At 37.9% G+C, this 21006-nt stretch overlaps 1 protein-coding gene across 1 annotated transcript in view; it reads right to left on the bottom strand.

The window, feature by feature from the left end:
- The window catches only part of kmt2cb (lysine (K)-specific methyltransferase 2Cb), a 132141-nt gene that overhangs the window by 21931 nt on the left and 89204 nt on the right, over positions 1 to 21006 (bottom strand). The window contains exons 24-42 of the mRNA XM_016464556.1: positions 19332 to 19457; positions 18250 to 18363; positions 17750 to 17892; positions 17542 to 17566; positions 14534 to 14740; positions 11966 to 12103; positions 11845 to 11877; positions 11619 to 11768; positions 9545 to 9689; positions 9129 to 9361; positions 8812 to 8885; positions 8126 to 8329; positions 5680 to 7554; positions 5241 to 5557; positions 3461 to 5142; positions 2758 to 2869; positions 2580 to 2646; positions 1425 to 1488; positions 1009 to 1241 (exon numbers count right to left, since the gene is read on the bottom strand). Of these exons, the coding sequence (XP_016320042.1) occupies positions 1009 to 1241; positions 1425 to 1488; positions 2580 to 2646; positions 2758 to 2869; positions 3461 to 5142; positions 5241 to 5557; positions 5680 to 7554; positions 8126 to 8329; positions 8812 to 8885; positions 9129 to 9361; positions 9545 to 9689; positions 11619 to 11768; positions 11845 to 11877; positions 11966 to 12103; positions 14534 to 14740; positions 17542 to 17566; positions 17750 to 17892; positions 18250 to 18363; positions 19332 to 19457 (5942 nt within the window). The remainder of the gene's footprint in view (positions 1 to 1008; positions 1242 to 1424; positions 1489 to 2579; positions 2647 to 2757; positions 2870 to 3460; positions 5143 to 5240; positions 5558 to 5679; positions 7555 to 8125; positions 8330 to 8811; positions 8886 to 9128; positions 9362 to 9544; positions 9690 to 11618; positions 11769 to 11844; positions 11878 to 11965; positions 12104 to 14533; positions 14741 to 17541; positions 17567 to 17749; positions 17893 to 18249; positions 18364 to 19331; positions 19458 to 21006) is intronic.

A 21006-nucleotide genomic window follows, 5' to 3' on the forward strand; every position in this document is an offset into this window, starting at 1 on the left:
CACTCACTCACTCACTCACTCACTCACTCTCAACAACAGAGATGTTGGATGAGATGCGTAAGAAATTAGTCCTACAAATATGATAGGTTTAAGGACAAAAACCTGAAAAATGTCTTGAAATACAATATCTGAACAATATTTGAGGTGTGGTAACCATAGTATAAGCAGAATAATCGACTCCTGTCTGTTGAATTATTAGAAAATAATGCACACCCGAGCTTGAGGAAAGATAGCTGACGCTTCATGTCCTGGCCACATCACCACCTCGGGTGTGCATTATTTTATAATAATTCAATGGCCCGTCGTCAATATTCCTTAGGTATATTACCATTTCAATTTGTACAAACCATAGCTGAACCACAGATTTAACAGATATTTATTATCAGAATGTGTTCTGTCCTTGATTACTGCAAAAAACTTGTTAGTGTAAATGATAATTTCTAACTTTGACTATTACAAAGAGAAACAGTCATCCAAATATTTAAGTACTTAAGGAATCTGTATTCACTGTTAACAATTCTGAAAAACTACTAAATAATGAGATGATTAAGTTCACACTAAGGACAATAACTATCTATAGTTTTAATAACTGTTCTAATTTTGGGAGAATAGTGACGTCCATGCCACAACTTTAGCGCTAACAACACAGAGGAACAATATCATTTGAATCACTTTCAGAGTGTTTTGTTTTCCATCTGATGAAAGATAAAGCCGATCAGATTCACCTGACTTTAAAGAGCTTGATCATTTAAAGCAGCAGACAACAACTGTAGCACACACTTATATTAAACAGATGGTTATCATCCATTGGTGTGGACCTATTGTTATAGTTATTGTTCTTGGTGTGAATTGGCCTTAAATCAAATAACAAGGTGCATTGTTTTCAATGATGAAATGATATGTGTATTGTAATTTACTTTTCAACACTATCAAAATACTTTTTTGAGATTGTTATAAACTGAAAACTGTTTAAATCCACAAATGACTGATATTATGTGTGTGCTTTACCTGTTCCAGCTGTTTCTGCACCACACCCTGCTGTTCTGTCACATGTTTCAGCTGCTCTGCATCCTCATCAGGAAACTCTCGTCCTGCTTTCTTGGCAGTTCTCTGCTTGGCTGACAGGGCCTTTTTTGACTTTCTGTGGGCCCCAATCTGCTCCTCCAAATACTTCTGCTGCATCTGAAGCAGCTGCTGGGTTTCCCTGAGCCAGTCCTCATACTGAACCTTCTGTGCGTCACCTTGATGGGGGAAAGATTGGAATTAATTACTAGCATACATACAAACACATTTACAGATACATGTTTGTGATTAAATGTAAAACGGCAATTTAATATATGCTTAGTTTTGAATTACATTACACATTATACACATCTTTATACAATATGGACTGTATTACTAATCTATAACTATTAAAGACTTACGGGCAAATCCTGTCCCAAAATTTGGGGGATTGGGTCGTGCCATGTGAGGAGTAAGTTTGCCATCCTAAATGAGAAATTAACAGTATATACTTTATGAGTATTATTGTACTCATAATTTGAAGGTGAATGTCCTAAAAACAAAGGAAATGGTGTTTGATTTCAGACGGAAGACAAATGCTGTTTTGCCATTGACTATTAATGGTCAGGACATTGAAAATGTTCAATGTTTTAAGTTTCTCGGGACTACTATCTCTGCAACGTTAAAGTGGGACGACAACCTAAGAGGCATTATTAAAAAATCTCATCAAAGGCTTTTTTTCTTAAGACAGCTTAAAAAGTTTGGCGTATCTAAAGTTGGTATGTTAAATTTTTATAGAGCTGTCATTGAAAGCGTGCTGACTTTCTCACTTATAGTGTGGTTTGGCAGCTCCACAGTTCAGCAGAGAAGTCAGATTAGTAACAACTCGGGTTGCTTCGAAAATTATTGGTTGTGATCTTCCCACTATTGATGAGATCTATGTTTCACTTTTGCAGAAAAAAGGTTTAACAATCCTGAAAGATCCCTTACATCCAGCCAGACACCTCTTTACGCCTCTTCCTTCAGGCAGACGCCTCAGAGCAATTAAAACTAAGTCTACACGTTTTTTGAACAGCACTTATTGTAGGATTGTTCATGCTCTTAATTCCTCTGGTGTCTATGCATCTGTATTTCACTCCTTATAATTGATAGGACATAGATAGTTGTGTATGTGTATGTATTTATATATTGTATGTATTTTAATGTTTGTTATTATTGTTGATGAGCTCACCAAGAAAAATTCCAAACAACTAGGGTGTTTGGCAATAAATAAATAAATAAATAAATAAACAAACAGAACAAAGAGACAATCATTATGGACTTGAACTGCAAACCTTTTTTTTTTTTTTTTTGCATTGACTAAAGAAGAAAATCTGCCAAATTCTAAGAAATACAGCTACTGATTACTACACACTTATTGGTAGGTAAAGGAAAATCAAATTAGCCAACATATTTTATAAACACACGAGATTTAGGCGTTCAAATTTGGCTGAAATCTGCTAAATTTTCTGCAGAGTTCTACAGGCTCAGATTCCATGTGGACCTGCTGATAAGAAGAAATCTGATTTGAGTCTCACCTGTCCAGCCAACTGCATTGGAGTTATACCTCCATCAGGGTCTGATACCGCCTGCTCTGTCTGGACACTAATTGAGATTTTGTGAAGGAGAATAATGGAAGAGCCATTACTGCAAAAGCTCATACACTGAAATAAATCGAATAATATTTCAGTCAAATAAACGAGCCCATTAACTCACTTGTTCATCACCATAGGAGACATTCCCATGTTATTCTGGACCATCATTTTATTGATTCCTTTCAATGCAACCATCTTTGCCTTCATTATGGGGTCTGTGATAGCATCAAAATCTGAATAAATCAATGGAAAAGTATGCAAATTTAAGCAAATTATAGTCAAGTACACAGTTTCTTAAAAAATATAAAGTACAAATATTAAATTGTTTAGCTTGTGATAAACGGAGTAAAAATGTGTTTTAATGGATTATTCTGTTAAATATAAGTAAAGCTCTATCCACAGCATCTGCAGCATGGTACTGATTACCACCAACAAAAAATTTCAAACATCAGTTTGTAAAAACAAAAGAAGTTTTACTTTCAAATCAAAGTTTATGCACCAATTCCATCAGAAGTGCATTGCATATATATGCCATTTACTCAAAATTACAATCAAAATTACTCACAGTCAGGATTGCCAGCCGAACAGCAGGTTGAAACTGTTCAAAACTGTTAAAATTTAGCAGTTTGTGCAAAACCACATTTTTTAAATAGTTGCAGTAAAGTAGTTCTATGTGCACAATGAAATAGTCAAATGTTGTACAATGAGTTTCTTATCTTTTCAGTCTTTGACCAGCCGTTTGCCACATGCAAAACAGACAAAGGCCTAATCTCGCATAAAGGAAGAACAAAATTACAATACTCATTATATTTGCTACCCCTTACCTATGTTAGGGAAGAATGACTCGCTGGAACGCTGTCTTATCATAGCTTGCATTTGCTTCTGCTGCTGCTGCTCCTGTCTCTCCTGATCCAGGAGGTCTTGGAGAAGAAGTGGCTGCTCTTCCAGAAGCAGTGGTCTGTTCTGATGGCCTTCCTGTGACAGCATCGCCTGTTGAGTAAGAATACTGTGTTGTTCCCCTGAGAGTACAGCATCCTTTTGATCAATACCAAAAATATGGCTTTGTTGCTGTTCCTGAATGGAGCCTGGGACTTCTAATGCACTTTCACCATGAGAAAACACCAAAGACTGGTCAATACTGAGGCCAGGATCCATCCCCTGCACTGAGAAGTTTCCTTGCCCCAGCATAGTGCTACTGAGTGACATGGTAGCTTCCTGATTTGGAGGGTTGCTTTGTGCCGCTGACTGTCCACAGTGTTCCTGCTTCTGTGATTCACCTTCTAGTGGTACATTGACCAGCATGCTTGAAAGCACTGGAGTAGCATCGGGGTGAATTCCAGACTTTGGAACCTGTAAACTGGCATCAATATCATTTTCAAAGCAAGTTTGATTAATGGCAGCACTATCATTTACCTGATTCTTACAAGAGGTGTCTTGGGACAAGCAATCTTTAATTCCATTTTTGCTATCCTCTTCTGTTTTCAAGGAAACCAGCACCTGATCCTGGGGAACGTCTTGACTGATGTGACCTTGAGATTGAGCAGTATTGACCACTTCCTTCGCTGTCGATGTAGAGCATGATGATGATGAGCCATCAAAACTATCAGTCTTTTTCTCTGCTTTTGTCTTTTGGAAATCAGACGTCTCAGTGTGGTCTTCTATTGGATCACTGAGATCCAGGTCCTCGCTAAGATCTAAATCAGCATCAGCATAAGCAATTATATCAAATTTCCCAGACGTTAAGAAGTCATCTAGATGCAGGTCATTTGTTTCAAGATCCAAGTCCTTTCCATCATCTGGATCGAGATTTAGGTTCTCTAAATCGGCATCGACAAGGTCCTTCACCTCAACATCTTCAAGGTCCTTCACAGCAGATTCATCAGTATCGATTTTCTCCTCAGGTACTTCATTTGTGGATAAAGGGACCTCATTGTTTTGTACAGCAGATGTAGCAGCAATACTTGTGAGTAAGGGAGCACTGAGAGTCTCGTTGGAAGCAGGTTGGCTTATAGACCTTGTCAGGGGGATATGTGGATGTCCAGCTCTCAACGGAATATTGGCCTGCTGTAAATTCCCCAAGCTGAGAGATGCCTGCATCTGCGTATTAGCTACCTGAGACTGATTCATTGTTGTGTCCATTGGTTTTGGAATCTGATTGAAGGGGAATCCCATTTCTTGGCCACCCATGAAACCTGGGGGTCGTTGCTGTGAGGGCGATTCCATTCCATTTCCCTGCATAGTAGGAGTTCCAAAGGGAAGCTGCAGTCTGCTATCTGGCACTCTGTGTCTCAGTTCTATGAAGGGCTGCCCCATGATGTTGTGCTGTTGCACGTGCATGCCACTAGGAGGCAAATGTAAGGTTACTAAAGGGTTGCCTCCTACTGATTTTCCCAAATCCATAGATATGGATCTTCTCATCTGTGGATGAGTTTCAATTATTGGGTCCTGCATCTGATGAGGCCTTGGAGCTCCCAGAGGGTCTTGGACATTAGGAGTGATGGGCATCCTAAAATCAACAGGAGAACATTATTATTTTTGCAGTGTTTGAAAAACTTTAGTCCCTAAATTTCATACAAATGTTTTGAAGTATATAAAATCACCCACCTTGGCCCAAGCTGCCTTATATTTGAGTCAGCATCCACAGGAAACTGTGGTCTAGGAAACTGGCCTTCAGAGAAATGCCCCTGCTGATCTCCTGGGAATGGCCCATGGAACCTCTGAGGGGCTCTTACAGCTCCGGAACCAGGATATGGTGGTGGCGGGCGATTAAACATTTCACTCTGTTGGCCTGTAGACTCCTGACTCCAGCGCTGAGGGGTTCCTGGAGGCATGGTCAGAGGATGATCCTGTACACCCTTATCTTGACGTATGGCACTTTTCTGCTGTTGCTGTTTGAGGATCAACTCTCGAATACGCTGACGCTGTGAACAAATTAACGTTGTGTTAAATGTTGTTGTACAAATTATATATTGTAACTAATACAGTGCACTTAATAAAACAAATAAACCATCTTAAATAGAGTAGCAACAAAATAAAACAACACCTGTCTGAGTCTTTCCTCAGCTTCTGCAAGAGGTACCGTTTGAGCTTCAGAGCTGGGCTGGCCCATGGTGTGGGAACTGATACTCTGTACCAAACCTTGATGCTCTTTGTTTTCTCCACACTGAGGATGTGGAAGCATGGGGGCCTGCTCAAAAGGGTCATGGATGGGAGTTTGATCGGGTCGACTGGATAGCAGCTGAGATCCGGTTTCGTCTGTCATGCCCAGATGTTTGAGGGGCTGAGGTCCATGTTTTGTTGGACTGGCAAATGTGTCTTGCATCAAGACTTGAGGAGGAGAGAATGGATCTTGATTAGACATGGACCCAGGTCCCAAGCCCTGTCTGACACCTCCAGGATGAGGTGTTCGTAAGGGATGTGCACATGAATCATTAGGTAATGACTGGGACCTTCCCACTGACTGTGCATGAGGATCGGGCCCAACAGTGCGTGGCAGTCCGGGAGGTTGAATAAAAGGATCAGGAGTCCTTTGGTGACTTGGAGACTTGGGGAACCGGTCTGCCATTCCTGAGCGTGGGGTACCAGGGGGTTGTGCGTAAGGGTCCATTGACATAGGGGACATTATGCGGTTTTGAGTCTGCTGCTGAGACTGTTGAGAGGGCTGATTCATCATGACCAGATGGCGAGATACAGGCTGCTGAGAGTAGGGTTCAGGGTCATGTGGTCTAGGTGTGCCTGGCATTCTAGCGTATGGGTTAGAAAATGGAGACTGGGTAAAAGGGTCACTTGAAGGTCTTGGTGTAGCAGGTTGTTGTCCATAGGGATCACACTGGGAATAGTCTGGCCGAGGGGTGGAGGGGGCTCGAGCATATGGATTACAGGAAGGCTGGCGTGCCATTGGCCCAGGCTGAGAAAAAGGGAGGGTTTGGGGCTGTCGTGGAACCCTTTGATTTGCATAGCCATCACTAACTGCAGGACGAGGAGTGAGCGGAGGCTGCGCATAAGGATCATTCTGTTGATTCTGGGAGAATCCCTCAGAGGAACGAGGGGGCATCATTGGTCTTTCGAAGGGATCCCCACTTGCTCTCCGGGCAAGCATACCTGCATATTGTTCCTGAGTCTGAGGGGGTGGCATAGGGGTTTTAAAGACCTGGACGGACCCTGATTCATTGCTGCCTGGGATAGGTGTGAGTAAAGGACGAGCATATGGGTCTGAGAGTATCATCCTGCCCTGAGGCATCCTCTGGTAGGCTTCCTTTCTCACAGACACCCTAGAGAATGGATCATGGCCTGGGGAGCCAATAAGATGCCTCCCTTCCAAAGTCTGACTAGCTCTGGGAGGGCACATAGGTTTGAGAAAAGGGTCTGGAGCTCCTGCTGGCCTTGGGGTGTCTGGGGGCTTGGCATAGGGGTCATTACATATGGCTGTTGGAGAGCCAATTGGCTCTGAAAGACCTCTGGGAGATTTCCCTGATTCTGAGTTATGGCGTGGATTTCCCTGCCCAGTAGTTGGTGGTCTGGGTGTGCCTACCATTTTGGTGTAGGGATCCCAGGGTGAGGATGGTCTAGAGCCAGAGGAGCTTGGGGAGAACATCTGAGGGCTCTGTGGCTGAGATCCTGAAGATGGGGGTGGTGGATGAGGGCGCAAAAAGACGTCATCTGGGGAACACGATGTGGGCGTGCCGGGCAGTTGTGACTTTGAAACCTCATTTTTTGAACTGGGCTGCTTGGGAGACATGTTCCCATTGTTAGAATGCACAAACACTGGACTCTTCAGGTTACTGGAAGAGTCATGTTCAGATTGGCTGATTGACGGGAGCGGTTGCTGCTGCTGCTGTTGAAGTTGTTCATTCTTCACCTGCTCAAGTTTCTGTGTAGCTTCAATCCTAGCTTGCTGCTTACTTTTCTGTCTCATTTGCTGCAACAAGTGGAAAAAATATATATTAATGATTAAATAATAAGAAAATGTACCATATGTGATTTATTTAAAATACATAATGTATTACAATTACAATAAAATTCATTCAATAGTAATAAATCAAACCAAATTATCTGTTGACAAGCTTAATTACTTCTTGGCAAAAGGGAACACACAGATGTAACTCATTTGAAGTTCTGAGAAGTTCCTAAGATGTCCGAGTTTATGCATGAAGAAAATATCACATTTCAAACATTTTTCATATTCCTTTCTGCCCTCTCAAGTAAACAAATATGCTTTAGTAGAGTTTATTCCGAAGGCTGCCCATGCAAACATTTCAACATTAAAAACAGTAGCACAAAATGCAGTTGTGACACATTTGTTACACGTTTGTTGTTTTTAATGTTGCGCTCTCAATGAAAAATTAAACTTGTGTCTCAGTTCTACAAATTAGACAATTAAAGACGTAGAGATGCCATTTATATCATTTACTTGCTGTTGACAAAACCAAAACATTTCTGGCAGTCAACAATTTAGCTCTTTTCCAAACAAATGTCTATAGAAGACTTACCTGTCTATACTTCCATTCTTGTTCATGCTCTGATTCCTTGTGCTTCAGTGGATCGTTGAACAGTAATTCTGGGTCCAGTGGTGGAATAGCAGGATCAAACACTTCTAAAGGCTGCTGTGGCTGAGGTGGCTGCCTCTTAATGGTCTCGTTGGACATTTGAACTTTGTTAATGCGTAGGGCTGCCCTGTTATCTCTGGCCTTTTGCTGTGAATGGCAGAGTGGTTGTGCAGTGTTGATATCAAAGAAAGACCACTGAAATTCAAAGGTTGCATAAATTTGCTAAAATTACATGGTTTTTAGACTAATTGTCTAAAAGCTTTTTTTTTTTACTTTAAGTGGCACTCCTTCCCTTTAATCGTATCTTTTTAAATGTATTTATCTCTTAGACCGTAATGAGCTCCTTGGGTCCAATCTATTCTTTTGACTTTTGAGCAACACTCAAGAGTCCCTTTATCCTGTTGAAATAAATTCCAAGCTTTTTAGTGGCGGCCTGATCCTGGTCTAGCGGGTAGACCAACATAGCCACGTTATTCACCAGCAAAATTTAGCAGGTGAAGCCATTCGACACACCAGCACATCAGCATTCAAAACACTGTATATGCTGGTTCACCAGAAAACCAGCTTCCCATGCTGGTGGTGATGATGCTAAACTCAAATGTATTGCAGCAGATACTGTGTTAACTTACCACATATGGAGCCCGGTCCTGTGAACTTGCTTTTCTCCACAGTTTTGCAATTTGTTTCACTCGTGTTGACCAGTCTGTAAGGTTATAACATTAAAATAAAAGTATCTATTAGAAGAATAACATTGAGGGATATTAAGAAGAGATGCAAATCTAAATATACCATATTGACTTTCTTAACTGCATTAATATATGTTAGATTACATACGAAATATAGTAAAATGGATTGCTAATAGCAATTTGTTTTGATTGTAACACATAGTACTTTATTGATTTTCAAAGCTGCTAATGACAGATCACTTTGAAGTCCCTTGGCTGACCTGGATATTCCTCCTTGAGGTTTGGGAAGTTGACATTAGTGTACAGGACCGGTGCAACCGTGGCAAGTTCTCCAAGCGTTTCTTCTTTCTCCCACTTCAGAGTGCTTTTCTGTGCGGTGGACATGGAGTCTCCCTCCACCTCAGAGACGGCGGCTGGAGCAGAGGCAGAAGCTGACCCTGTAGCGGACCACGGACCAGCAGTCTCCTGCACTATCAGATTGAACTTCCTGTCCCTGTGCAGTAGATATAATAAATGTCATCTAGAAATACTGATTTTATCTTACTAGGTCACAGTATTTTCACCTACTGAACAAGAAAAGACTAACACAAATGTAGTCTGTTCATTTTTTATCAGTATTGCAATTTAGATATGTGTGGGTGTGCATATGTCTGAAGCAGATATACTCATGGCTGACCTAAGATTGTCTGAGAAAGGCATGCGCTGCATTGAAGGGATATTTTGAGTCATATCAGGCTCTGCTCCGGGACCAATTTGGGACTGTGAAAACTGCTGTTTGGGTTCCATCAAACCATTCATCACTGGCATTCGTGAAGACATTCCTGTAGAAAAACATAATACAACTGACCAACGGTGCATACAACAATGTCTGCTCTTCAAGATTTATCACAGTGAATATAATTCCGTTTGATTCACCTGAGAATGAACAACCTCAGTTTGTAAAAACAAACAAAAAGGTGTTTACAGTAATGCACTTAAGGGATGAGTCAAAATGCCATAGACGCCATTGATTGAGCTTTTACAAAACACAGAACATTCCGGTAAAGGTGAAATTTATGATTTTTGAAGAATGTGCAAATGCCATCAACACCGAATTACAAATATAATGTCAAACAGGTTTCTTGAACGCTCCCCCTGTCTGTCATTGGCCAAACAGAAAGTCTCAACCAAAAAACCCCAAAACCATGCTGGTTCAACAATATAGATTTCTTTAATGATTATGCTCAAATAATGCAGAATTGTTTTGACAACACCAGACTGTTCACACTCTTTTGAAAGTCAACCTATGAATGCTGCACTTACAGTTGTCTGTGCATTAAAACCAGCATGGGAGTATTTTAACATGGAAAATATGACACACATCATACATAGACAAATGTTACCAACAAAAGACAACTGCTAAATTAGTCTTAACCATATCATGGTTTCAAACATTCAGGGCTCCAGACTAACATCTGAGAGCAGTGGCTCCAGCGCCACTAAATTCTACAGATGGTGGCGCCAGAAACATATTTGGTAGCGTTGGGGGGTGGTCTGTGGGGGTATTAAAAATAAAGATAATTTAATCATAAAATTACTATTGTTTTGCAATAAGTGCAGTTACTATTAATATTTTACGTAATAAAACATGTTTATTTCTCTGTAATACACATTTGACAGTAAAGCACAGACCTTGAGTTGGGAAGCATGTTTACTTTCATTAACAACAGTAACGTGCAAAATCAAATGTTTTTTATGGAAAATTTATATATTCTACTCTTATTAAATGTACCATTATTCTTCCATATTATCATACTGAACTGACCGACAACTTCAGTGATTATAAATGGAGCACCCTTTACTTGCTTTATGTGTGATTCAGTCACAAATTGAAGAAAAGTTTGTTTTTCAAGGCACTTTGTGACTTTTCTTTCTTCATACTCAAAAAAGTGCAAAACTTTGACAAAATTTGATTTCTTGATAATTTGATATTTTACAATGGTGATTTTATAATCTCAAAATATAAAGCAAAAAACTAGAAATGAGTGACTAATATGCCAAGTGCTCCTCTGCTGCCGTCTACTGGTTAAAGTGGTAATTTGATGTCTGTTTTGAATTTTACTAAGCGTTTGTTCACCACAAAGTAAATTTTGGTCATCCCATTCAAAATAAAATTTACAGTGGGTATAGAAAAGAATCATCCCCCTTTATTGTTCAACAGGTGTTACCATATCCTTTTATTTATAGTTCCTGTGGTTTACAACCCTGAAAAGAATAATGTAATAACATTAGACTTTGTCTGCCACAACATCATGGTTATAGTTATTCTTACTATTTCTGGTTTTCTACATCAGCGCTGTTTGATCTGTTGAGAATTCTGTGAAGAATTCGAATGCTTTTCACTAGATCTCGCAGCAACCTTATTCATTCTGTGGTGAATTCAAACGCTTCTCAATGGATCTCGCAGCTCTGTGCAGTAACAGTGTCACGAGATCAACACTGGTTCCCGAGTAAACCTGTTCTGAGCTTTGGTCTGAGCTGATAAACGGTCTGCGCTGCGCAGCTCAAACAAGTAACATGTTTCATTATGCTTTTGTTTCGTTTGCCATTTGATGTTTCTCATATGCAACAGAAATGGCAGCACTTATTAGTTGGTCAACGCTGTGGTCCGCTCACAAAAGTTTATAGCACTTGCAAAAAAAATGGTCGCAAAATGCGACGATTTGGTTGCAGTTTGGAGTCCTGATATTCCTTATTTTCCTAAAACAAACCTGAGTTGGGTTGGGAGGGATGTAAACCAGTGCATGCGGGACCTTGCAGGGTTTGAGCTCCCTGGATCTGTTGAGGCATCTGAGGAGATTGGCTGGTGCTGGGGCTCAGGACAGCTGTGAAGAGATCCTCCACATCCTTCCCACCAAGCTCTGCAAGGAATGGGTCAATACTTACAATCGAATGAACACATTCACTGGCAGTTGCTGCTTTGAGTTTATAACCTACCTGGCATTTTGTAGAGTCTGCTGAGAATTGATTCTGTAAGGCAAAAAGATTTGCTGTTTACATTTAGATGTTTAAGTAACAAGTATTACTATTCAACAATGCATACATTTGTTATACAGACCATCAGTGACCATCTTGTCCAGTTCAGGGCTGAGGATGCCATCCAGTGGCTCTTCGGGCACCTGACGTGGGTGAGTTCGGCCTAGATGAGTTTGAGATGAAACAGATGCATCTTCTGTTAAAGGAGCAATGTCCAGACCTATACAAACACATATACAAAAGCACACAAATAATGTCATGTCTATCTCGACAAACTAAAATGACAAACCACCGGACCCTGGTGTCCTGAAATTGGGTTAGTCATAGTTGATCTTAATAAACTGAAGGAACAGCTCACCTAAAAATACAAAATGTTCTTTTATTCACCCTCATAAAGTTTCATATCTGTATAACTCTGTTTCATTTGTCGAACATACGCAAAAAATAACTTTTGCCTCAATAAACTCCTATTTTGTTGATTATTAATAGTTAGTATGCTAGTTGTTCAGTTTAGGTATGGGGTAGGATTAAGGGATCTAAAATATGGTCATGCAGCCATATTTTACAAACCAAGCTGACTTCACAGAAGTGGCAACGAAAGCCGACAGTTTGTCGCTTTGTGTCGGCTGCGTCTGGACCGAAAAGCTGCACTTGATCACACCGCACAGACTACATCCGACTGCAAACTAGTATGTGCGTTCTGTGCATGCGTGCAAGGAATTAACTGTCTATATCAACAGGTATCAATAGTATCAAGCGTAGCGTGAGTTCTGGCAAGTCACGATAGTAAAACTTGCATCAGCTGACTCTCAGCTGATCCACGTCTACCTATAGGCATACGATACCTATCACTACTTCCTTATATAAGGTCCATTCAGTATTATTCAGCAGCTTATCGCTTTGCTCAGGAGCTAATTACCCTCCTCCATCCCCAACTCCTCCTCTTGTCCACAGTCAGGACTTGGCAATCGATATTCCTCGTTGAGTCACACTCTTTATCCTGAATCATATTGTTACATTAAATTGTCACTCTGCTACATTAATGTTGGTTCTGTTCTGTTTATCCCAGGGGGTTATAACCAGTGTTGGGGAAAGTTACTTTTAAAAGTAATGCATTACAATATTGAGTTACTCCATAAAAAAGTAACTAATTACATTACTTAGTTACTTTTTATGGAAAGTAATGCGTTACTTTACTAGTTACTTGAAAAAAAGTAATCTGATTACGCAACTTGCGTTACTTGTAATATATTACCCCCAACACTGCTTATAACTGCTCTCCCTGCTCCTATCCATGCTAGGGTGCATGGACGGGCAGGAGTTTTTGCCCAGAACAGAACCATATCTTTGACGATAGCGGTCCTGACAGAACTATAAACATCAAACCAAGACCAAAGGATATACGAGATATACGCAGATATATGAAACATAAAACAAAGCAGCACTTGCTTGCCACTTTGAATATCAGTTATGTTGATAACTTTCTTAATTTTAAGATGCTCATGTTGTCATGAAAATATTCGCATATTGAATGCTGTTTTATACATTAAAAAGTCTTCTCTCTCTGTGCTCTCTTAATTTGCTCGTTTTCACCACTTTTGCTTTAATTCTAGTGCACTGAGTCCTTTGCTAAACTGAACATCCAATCAGAGCTCTCTTACCGACACCGATTCAACATGTTGAATCAGGAAAACTGCCACAGACGAGATCCGACGTGTGGAACACACCAAAACAACAAACCCGTAAGATGCTCACCGACGGCCCGGCGGTCAGCATGGTGTGTCCAGACCTTTATAAGTACTCATAAACATCCAATATGCTAGTAATATGTATGCTAATAAGGCAACTAGTTATTAGTGAGAATTGGTCCCTAAACTAAAGTGTTACCAAAAGCATTCTTCAAAATATTTTTTGTGTTCCATATAAAAAAGTCATACAGATTTGGAATAACATGAGGGTAAATAATGATAGAATTTTCATTTTTGGGTGAACTCTCTCTTTAACATAATTAAAACTAATAAGCAAAACCAGACCAGAGCAGGTTGTGATTACCTGAGTCATATCTGACGCAAACGAAACTGAATAAACAACTTGTGCTGCAAAAATAATTCAAACAGAAATACTACTGTGTGCTCTGAGGGAGGTCAGACCGCCTCGTCCTCCAAGGCTGTTTTTACAGCAGGGATGAGAGCTCGACATCTTTCACAAATTTCTAGGTTGGTTCCTTTTCATCAAACCAAGGACTCAGTGGATCTCGGTGGAACAGTGTCCCTATTCTTCACTCATCCATTCAGGCAGAGGCCCTGACTGCCGCTCACAGGAGGAAGGCCATTCATCATTGCCTTAGTTTTTCTGAAATGCCTGTCTCTAGAACACCTTGATCACACCTGTTAGTCCAGCACTGCACTGCTGCATCATTCTGAATCTGTTAGGTAATGTAAATGCTTCTGATAGCTGTGCGTTCTGGGATGTTTTACTTGGTGAAACTAAATGGACTGCATGATGCATAATGGTTAGATTCAGGTGCAGTGCACACTGTGGGTGATATGTCAACAATAGAAAAAGTAAAACAAATGTTCCAATAAAACCCAAGCAAAGGGGTGCAAGAGAATAGAAGTAAATAACTTAAAATATGACCATGAGCTCTTACCAAATGGTGAAGGAGAGTACTCAACTTGGAAAGGGCAAAAATCAAGACCTACAAAGACCCAAACCAAACACAATGAGGGATCAGCACCATGAAGAGAGAAAGAAAAATTCTGCAGATGATTCATACACAATGTCAAATAAAATGAGCTAAGAATGAAAAATGGAAATGTCAAGAAAATGAACATAATGACAAGACAATAAAGACCATCTCTTACAGATAATTAAATATTTAGATATTAAACTATTGATTATCTATTTTCAAGCAAAACTAATAAATATGCGTAATTATTGGGTGTAGAAATGTGTGTGTGTGTGTGATAAAAAAAAAAAGGAAAAAAGAATTACCCGTGTGGATTTAACTAACTGCATGTGTTAACGTGTTACATTTGAAAGCCCTATTGAAATGATTGAATTTTAGGTTATATTTGAACATTCTTTGATAGGAATACTTTATATCTATCATCTAAGCACAAGCCTTTATATCAAAAGATTTGAAGATTATGAGAAACTAATTCAGCCAAGTGTATCTACATTTATGACTGGTAACGCAGTTAAAAACTACACTAAGAAAAAGCGACTTTAAAAAAAAAAAAAAGGGAATCCTTATTGTACTGATTTGAAGTGGCTCTTCTGAGAAGAGCCTTTAGGGTGGATTCTCTCAGTGTTGACGCAGGAGCTAGCGTGAACAGCTAGCATTAGCTCAACCAACCAATTATGTCATTCCCATCCCATTCATTCTTCCTTTCTAGGGCTGGGTGATATGATGATAATACAACATCAGTGTGCAGGACTGCTATATGCTATTTACATGTGAGGGTGATACAGAATCATGTAGAGTAATATGAAAATACAGTGGGAAGTGAAATGTGTCTCAAATAAGTCAAGATTAAAGGTTGTTAATAAGTACAGCGCCAGATTTGTTGTTTTTACAGTACTGCATTAATAGAGAATTCCGATGTGTGAATATCGGCTAGAATTTAGAGTCTGAATTATTTGTTTTATAATAGTAGTTTACTGATTTGAATTTTTATTTTTTATTATTATTTTTTTTATTTAGTATATAACAATGGAAAATCCAAATATTTTGAAATATTATTACAATTTGAAATAACGGTTTTCTATTGTAATACATTTTACATTTTAATTTATTTTGTGATGACAAAGCTGAATTTTACGGAAGAGGATTAGGGCCAAGCAATAATAAAAAAATAAAACAATCTCGAGATTGAAGTCATTAAATTTAGAGAAAAAACTTGTTAAATTTCAAGAAAAAAGTCGAGATAAAATGTTGAGATTAAACTCATTAAATTTAGAGAATTAAGTCATTATGTTTCAAGAAAAAACTCATTACATTTCAAGAAAAAAAGTCGAAATAAAATGTTGAGAATAAACATTAAATTGCAAGAAAAAAGTAGAGAATAAAGTTTATTCTCAACATTTTATTTACTTTTTTCTTGAAATTTAACGAGTTATTTTCCTTGAAATTTACCAATTTTTTTCTCGTAATTTAATGAGTTTATTCTCAACATTTTATTTCGACTTTTTTTCTCGAAATTTAACGAGTTTTTTCTCGAAACGACTTCATTCTCAATTTTATAACTTTAATCTCAACTTTTTATATCGACTTTTTTCTTGAAATGTAATGAGTTTTTTCTCAAAATTTAATGACTTTAATCTCGAGATGGTTTTATTTTTTTATTATTGCTTGGCCCTAATCCTCTTCCGTAGAATTTTAAGCATCATTACTCCAGTCTTCAGTGTCACTTGATCCTTCAGAAACCATCTATCTATCTATCTCTGATCTACAGCTTTTGAAAGGTAAATTGTAGGGCTGAGTTTTGACACAAATTTCACAATTCGATTCGATTCTCATTCCAAAGCTTGCGATTCGATTCGATTCAATATCGATTATTTTGGATATATATCAGGTACAGTACTTGCCAAATTTTCTCAAGGAAAAAATCTCTCAACTAATGCTGTAAAATATACATGAGTCAGTTGGTACTACATTACTATAATATTGAAGGTTAAAATTGACTGATTTGTTAAAATTACACTTAAAATAATAAAGTTACAATTACATAATATTTCTACTTCAATTCGTTTTTTAAAAATATATAAACAATGGTGGCTGTCATAAAAACTTGATGGATTTATTCAAACAAATTAAACATTGAAGAACAGTAAAATTTATAATGAATATGTTATATGGTGCATATATTTAACAAAATGCCCCTCTCTACAGTTTATTTTTCTATCTGACTAATGAGTTTATGGTCACCGAATATGTTTTTCTGAGCTAAATGTGACATTACATGACATTGTTTACAAGCCGTTATATTGACGTCTTTGTGCGGCTGAAACACTGATTGAGTGACTGATTTAGTCATGTTTATTTTGTGCTGAAACTGGTATTAATGTGGAGGAGATGATCAGTTCACGTGCGCCTCGCGCTGCCGCGTCTACAGCAATCTGTCACTCCACATTAAACAAAACGTCATTTATTGTTTAAATACTGCAATACAATGGACAGAATTTGAAATCTGAGACTTTGTTTCATATTAAAAGTACCAAAGCACAATGCTTATTGCGATATATTGGATGGGAAGCACCCTTCAATGTTCCGTCCATTAACTGAAAACAGGCTAGAATAATCGATTCTTGGGATTTAAGAATCGATATCGTTACGTAAAAATGACAATCGATTAATATAGAGATATCGATATTTTTTACCCAGCCATAGTAAATTGCAATTTAGCAGGATTTTCTCAAAATATGCTTTCCACACGATTACGTAATTTATGCGCACATTTTCTGTTATATTTTCAGCAAAAAAAACCCTGTATTTTCATATAAAGTGCATCTGCTGAAAAGTTGATACTGATTCCAGAGAACTGCAGCTTAGAAATTATCTCATATTGTGTGGCTTGTTTTGCAGAGATCTGCCATAGCTTTTCCAAGAGAATGTGACTTATGATATTTGCCTGGTAGATGAAAAACCCCACAAACTTGCATTGAAGGACCCGAGCCATATCTAGACACCAAATATCACAGAGAATTTGAGCCAGCAACCACCAAAAACAACCTCGCAAAAACTAAGCAATGGCCTGACAACCACCCAGTACACCTCAATAAAGTGATGGTATATTTTGCACAGACAAACACCACTCATATTGTCTTTAAAATCGAGTTAATATATTATATTTTAAAAGTTGACCTGTAGGTAAGCAGGGAAAGCCTCCTCCAGTTTGGTCTTCTTTTTCCTGTAGCGTTTCCGTATTTTAACCTCAGTGTTGTCGGGAAAATCAGACAAAGGTGGTTTTTCATCGATTGGAGTGTCAGGCGCTTGGTCACCCCAGCCTGTCAGGACAGAAAAGAGTAACCCTATTCATTCTTTACATTACATTCAAATCTTATGTAATTCAAAAATAACATCCGTAAATACATACATTAACACATACGTATGTACATAATACATTTTTAATGTATTTTTCAAAATGTATTAATGTAGATATTCAATAGATCAGTCTACATATACATGTGATCGGGATGAGCCCAATCCAGCTTTATGCACTTCTGCAGTGGTTGTGGACATTTGGCAGCAGTTGATCCACTCAAACAGATATTAAAAAAATAATAAAGACAGAAGATATTGATTTAGGATCTAACATAAGCTACCAGCAAGTCATCATACTGAAAGTGTTGAATGATACTCACTCTCATCTTTGCCTTGCAGGGTCTCAGAGCCAGTGGAGTCCTTCCTGAACAAGGCCTGTTTGGTTCTGCCCAGACCTGTCCGGTTCCTCTGTCTAACCATGAATCCTCCAATACCTGAATAAAAGCAGAAACTTCAATATATTTTTGTTCAATAATATTTTTTCTTTTTCATTTTGTATTTTGAGAGAATTTTATGGCACCAATTCATATTTATGCAATAATTATGATCCATTTTCCCCCCACTGAAAATACAGAAAATAATTTTTTCCCCCAATTTTCTTAAAAATTATTTTTCAATTAATGCAGCATTTCAGGTTAAAAATGAGACTAGCTGTGCACTTTTTTTCTGCATTATGGCTGATCTGTAGATTATGCATGCAAATGTTTTTCGTATTTTCCCATTTATTTCCTATGGTGGTCATTTTTGACTGTGAAGACTTTTTTTTTTTTTTAGCCTTTTCTAATCATGCCCTCATTTTTTTTGTGTAGTATCACATAACAAATGCCATAAAAGTCACCAAGTTTTGTACCATTCCGACGAAGCTATGCTTTTTAAAATTTCAAAATCTAAAATTTTCCGTCAAAAGTGACCAAAGAGGCCCAGAGGGTGTAAATAAGAAAGCTCTTTTGCCAACTTATAATGTCAACCTTTGTTTCATGACCATTTTCCATGCATTAGCTAATATAGATATCAAATATCACAGATTTTATTTTATTTTTTGTATCCGAGCAGTCATTCATATCTACAAGATGTTTGGATGTTTTGGAATAGACAATGTACAATTAATAACATCTGATACAGTGGCACAGAAAAAAATATAATTGTATTTAAACAAAAATGACTCATTTAAAAAATAAACGATTTAATTTATTATTAGATTAATAAACAAAACAAGAGAAGCTCTGTGCCTTCTACTCTATTCCTTTTTCTAATCATGCATAATTGCCATGTATAAAGTACAATCATGCATGAACATACAACTTCCAGCAGACCTGAAAAAGACAAATACTGTAACGAGGAAATCACTTGTGCAAATGAAAACGTGTTTGGTTAGACTCCACTGAAGCATCTTGTCTCTCACCAGGGCGGTAGGGCTTCCTCTTCCTTTTCTTGCAGGGATCTGTGTCTTTAGAGTCATCTTCTGCTGCGGCCTCTCTCTCCGGACTGGAGTCTGACTTTCCCTCACCGTCCACAATCTCCCCTTCTGCTGCAAAACACACACAGACAAAAACACACACACACACACACACACACACACACACACACACACACACACAGCTGTCAGGGATCACACAGGTTAACAAACCCAGACTATAAGAAGAGAACTGTAAAACGAGACACTTTAAAACTCTATGTCTTCCACAATAGATTCAGTCCATTTGTGCTAAAAATAACATTTCGAATCACTATAATGAGCTGCCTACCTAGTTTTATGGCACACATAATGTGAAGGCTGTTTTAAATTGTAGGTAGAGATTATGCTGTCTTCTACAATACCTAATTCTCAAAAGAATCGGAGGCACAATCGCATGGATTGCCATAATGCTTTGCCATGAGCTCACCAAAAATTTCCCAGCCAAGACAGCCGACAGAGATGAAAGAAATACTGACTAGAAATCATATAAAGTGTCCATGGACCTTTTTTAAACAGCATCATCAATGACATAGGTCAGGGGTTCCCAAACATTCCTGTCAGCCGAACTGCTTAGATGTAAAATATTTACTTGAAGTACCTCCTGAGATTTTAAGCTAATATTTCAATGATTTAACAACACATTCTCATGTTTGTGGTACTCTGATGTTGGCTAATGGTCACATGACATGCAAGTGAACAGATAAAATATTATAAAATCTATTTTTTAGTGTTTATTTTTTTTAATAATTATTTATATAATGGGCTTATTATTATTAATTGTAATTATAAAAATTAAGATAAATATATTACTCTTGTAAATTACATTAAATTAAATTCAAATGTATTTGTATAGTGCTTTTCACAACACACATTGTTTCAAAGCAGCTTTACAGAAAATGCATGTGTCTACATTACAATTTAGAGTGATCTGTTATCAGAAGTGAATGTGTCCAAGTAATGTTCATTTCACAAATGAACACTTCAAGGTAATAGAATCATACAGTTAGCTAACATGAAATTAATTTCAGACAGAAGCTCATTAAAGCGATTATTACAAGTGTGATCATAATGATTACAACATAGAGAAAATCTGGCAGCTGTGCACATAGATTCAAGTTGCCCAGTAAACTAAAAAAAAAAAAAAAAAGCGCTGTAACAGACTCATTGCAAGTTATCGCAAACGCTTGATTGCAGTTGTTGCTGCTAAGGGTGGCCCAACCAGTTATTAGGTTTAGGGGGCAAACACTTTTTCACACAAGGCCATGTAGTTTTGGATTTTGTTTTCCCTTAATAATAAAAACCTTCATTTAAAAACTGCATGTTGTGTTCACTTGTGTTATCTTTTACTAATATTTAAATTTGTTTGATGATCTGAAACATTAAAGTGTGACAAACATGCAAAAAAATAAGAAATCAGGAAGGGGGCCAACACTTTTTCACACTACTGTATATATAAATACACACACATACAGTATATATTTTGAAAATATTTACATGTATTTATATTTATATTACAGATAAATATATTTAATATATAAACAACTTTTTTTACAAATATATACAGTATATGTGTGTGTATTTATATAGACATAATAAATATACACAGTACACACACATACAT

This window comes from Sinocyclocheilus anshuiensis, unplaced genomic scaffold (assembly GCF_001515605.1).
Source record: "Sinocyclocheilus anshuiensis isolate Anshui unplaced genomic scaffold, SAMN03320099.WGS_v1.1 scaffold524, whole genome shotgun sequence".
NCBI lineage: Eukaryota > Metazoa > Chordata > Actinopteri > Cypriniformes > Cyprinidae > Sinocyclocheilus > Sinocyclocheilus anshuiensis.